Source organism: Ceratina calcarata, unplaced genomic scaffold, assembly GCF_001652005.2.
Source record: "Ceratina calcarata isolate Rehan_Ccalc_2016 unplaced genomic scaffold, ASM165200v1 scaffold2178, whole genome shotgun sequence".
NCBI classification, from domain to species: domain Eukaryota; kingdom Metazoa; phylum Arthropoda; class Insecta; order Hymenoptera; family Apidae; genus Ceratina; species Ceratina calcarata.
This window is the reverse complement of record NW_017143529.1, coordinates 1-3,810: the sequence shown is the minus strand read 5'-3', so window position 1 is coordinate 3,810 and position 3,810 is coordinate 1. Positions and strand designations below refer to the sequence as shown.

General features: G+C 36.0%; 1 protein-coding gene across 1 annotated transcript; it reads right to left on the bottom strand.

The window, feature by feature from the left end:
* Positions 1-312: 312 nt before the first annotated feature.
* On the bottom strand, positions 313-3,805 carry LOC108622329 (UDP-glucuronosyltransferase 2B1-like; the record flags this gene model as incomplete). The annotated part of the gene is made up of 5 exons (XM_018020138.2): positions 313-1,048; positions 1,148-1,373; positions 1,599-1,830; positions 2,241-2,663; positions 3,461-3,805. Coding segments are annotated over 5 exons (1,509 nt in total), but the record flags the coding sequence as incomplete, so codon positions are not given.
* Positions 3,806-3,810: the final 5 nt, after the last annotated feature.

Here is a 3,810-nt window from a genome sequence, read left to right as displayed (position 1 = left end):
GACAAGAGCAATTACTCGGTTAAAGACTTTGTCAACACGAACGAATATCAATACTCAGATTATTATTCAGGCTATCACCGAGTTGCAAATAATTGAGTGCTTAGATCCAATATTTGGCCAATTAGTCACTTAACTTAATCGCGGTGATTCGTTTTCGAGTTGAAGTCGACTTGTAAACTAGATAAAAATAATACAATAATTGGTAGATAAAAACGAATTACATCACAATATTTTTTTTTATTTCTTGTATAATAGTTAGAAAAATGTACAACTATATCANGCTCCAGGGACAGGCAAAATTATAGAAGTATGGAATTCCATTGAGTATACTTTTACAAAATCATTGGTTTATAGTACGGAACGTCGATTGAAGCACATCATTACTCCTAAAGATGGTCCAACAAAATATTAATATCAAATAATGTAGTAGCGTTCGAATACTTTTGTGAGCCACTCATTGAGTGTGTTTCTAGTATCATAACTTCTGGTTATGTCTTTGAATAATTTTCAAATTTTACTGACGTCAAATTTGAACATAGATAGATAGATAGATAGAAGATATTTAACTGTAAAATTCACTGGCTCGAAATTTTTATCATTACACATTTATCAAATTGTTATTAATATAAATTACATATCTAATACATGATACTATATCCAGTTTATTTTAATTTAATACAACGTGATACGTCTCCTAAAAGAGAGACTATGAACTTCGCCTTTTTTAACTGTATTTTGAAAAAGGACGTGAATTTTCTTCGTCTCTTATTTCACTTTCTTCTCCATTTCATTGTCACGTTTATATTTACAAAAAGCCTTGAATAAAATTCCCAGTAGGAGTACTGAAACGATAATAGCGAGAACGAAGCAGACTATTAAAAAGGCGAACACGTCGAGCATCTTCCGTTTCCACCAGGGTAAAACCACTGCGGGTGATCTCAGACTATCCGGTCCATTTCTGATCACATATTCAATCCAGTACATCGCCGTCTCTTTTGCGCTCATTGGCCGATCCCTAAACATTCTAGAATTCCTTTTCGCAGATTCCCTAAAAGTAATCATTAGTTCTTTTAATATCTCTTTTTCTGTAATTTATAACGTGATATTAGAATGAAACTATACATGTATTGAATCTAAGAATCGTCACCTGTATTTGGGATCCTTGAGAAGAGCGTTCAAGGCTGCGTCCACAGTCTCTTCGTTGATATTTTCGTGGTTCAGCATCCAGGCCATGTTTTTGTTGATCATTATCCTCACGTTCTTTGTCTGGTCATAGAACACAGGTATCCCTATCATGGGAATTCCGTAGTAGAGTGCCTCCTGGGTTCCCATAAGGCCGCCGTGCGTTATGAATACCCGTGTATTTTTATGCCCTGCGAGAAATACGTCGGACGATTTTTTAATTCCGCCCTGTTTTATCCGGTAAATTAAACAACGGCACCTCAGCGATGACATTTCATTTAATTTCCTTTGAGACGTATAAAGAGAGACGGTCCAAGAAATTTTAATTTTAAGGAGCATCATGCAAAAATAGATTAAAAACTTTTCTGCTCGCAAACTGAGAATTTCAGGATACGTAGGAACGTTTTTTCGCTTACTCAATACAGCAATCTGTTGGATCCAGGGTAGCGTCATCACGTTGCTCGGTAAACCGGGAGGCAGTTTGGTAGTGTTCGAACATTTCACTAGAACCTTAACCGGTGCGATTTTTGCGAACGATGCGTAAAACGCTAGTAGGGCCTCCCTTGGTAGGCTTTCAATGGCCATCAACGAGCCTAACGTGAAGTATACTAATCCGTGGTCCGCTGAGTCCAGCCAATTTTTCAGTTCCTGTTGTAGGAAAACGACAATCCTTTATAAAACAAAATCTTTTTATCCTACTATTCGTTAAGATAGAATTATTAAATTTCTATCGTTTTAAGTGTTCATGTGAGGCGTGCAAATGGCAAATTTTCAAAGAATCAGCAGCAATCACGAAAATCACGAATCACTGAAAAATCACCGTGACTGATAACGAACGTGATCGGATCATGAAAAGTTAAAAAGTAGCAGTTCCAGCCATCACTTAAGAGTGCAAATTTTGAAAAATCCACGAATTGGTATGTAATATTACGCAATATATTATATGCTAAAAAAACGTAAAGATGGTATCTTAAAGTAAAAAATAAAAGAATGGGGAGCATTTATTCGTTTCGCCTAAAACGTGAGAGAAATGATAATAATAATTATTTAATCCTTACCGAGCTTATTTTCTGATCTCTATCAATAATATGTAATCCTCCAACTTCGACAACGGCTGGCGTGATAGGCTTAATTCCGTGATAGCTGTAATGCGAATTGACTAGGGCCAGAGAGACGGTTTTCTCTAGTTCTCTAACATCGGGGATGTCGCTTAAACCAAGATACTTCTTCATTATCTCGTTCTGATTGGACGTGTAGGAGTAAAATTTCTGCATTTCCCAATAATTGACGATGAAGTTCCACAAGCGATCGGTAAACGTTTCGATGACGGGCTTGTCGGTGTATAAGTTCGAAAAGGATGCGTAGCTGAAGGGATTTGCCATGAAATCGTCGACGTACGGCATGTGCATGAAGGATATTCCCACCACTACTGGTGCATTTAAAAGCGTACCAAAACCTAAGTAGCAGGGTGATCCGAAATACTAATGAAAATGACAAAAAAATTAATAATGTAAAGTAAGCAAACAATATAAAATAAATGGATGTGAATATTCAATTTATATTTATATTATAATTAAATCATAACATAATTTGTATTGTTATATATATGTAGACTGTATCTCTTTATAGAATATAAAACGTTTAGGATATCAGTTTATAAGTTATAACTTACAAAAGTTAGACACAATAAATAATAATTTATTATACTAAAATTCTTCAATTTACATTAGTTTTAGACCGAAGGTCATGTAGGACTGCGATGTTTAAAATATCTAATCGTTTGTGGCTCAGAACGACATTGACCGATTTTGATAAAACTTCGTACATAACTTAGATCTACAAACGAGATGTTTTAAATTGTTGTTGGAGACCGTAATAAAATAATCAAAAAACGCAACGTTCACTTGCACATTACATAGTAAACTATATCTAAGATCCCAAAATATTATTATTAAAATTGTGGTGTTTTAATTCCAATATTAAAAAAGTTATTCTGTTTTAAAAAGTGTGCCGATACTATTTTGACTGACTGTAACATCTGTTTAATCATTTTTATCATGTAACAAAATGCCTTACGAATTATTCGATATCGTCGTATCACGAGACTCACAAGCACAAGTGATTTACTCTCTATTTCTTAGGAAAGTGTTACGCAAAACCGGAAATCGACTTTCTACTGTGCAATGTATTGATCGGTACAAGAATGTTGTGTAAGAGAGAAGTTGGATCTTCGATAATCAAAATAGATTTCGGGGCGTGTGAACGAAATGTTATTCACCTCAGTGATCACAAGATCGTACGGCGGATCGTTAGGTGGGTTTTTAATGAATTTCTGCATGTCCTCAGTGCCCATCAAGTCGCATAGGGCACTACCAAATTTCGTAGATTGGTAGTAAGTGACCCATAGTCCGATATGCTTCGCGAAGTCCACAGTGAGGCTATTCACCACGCTCTTGGCATCCTTGCTTAAATCGATAATGTCCGTATAATTGGCGATCGAATTCTTCGTCGGGAAATGCCCGATCATATCGATTCGATGTCCTCTTTCGGCCAACCCTCGACAGATCACCTCAAACATTTGATAATGGCTTCTTCCGCTGTACGGGAACACACATAAGATCCTAGAGG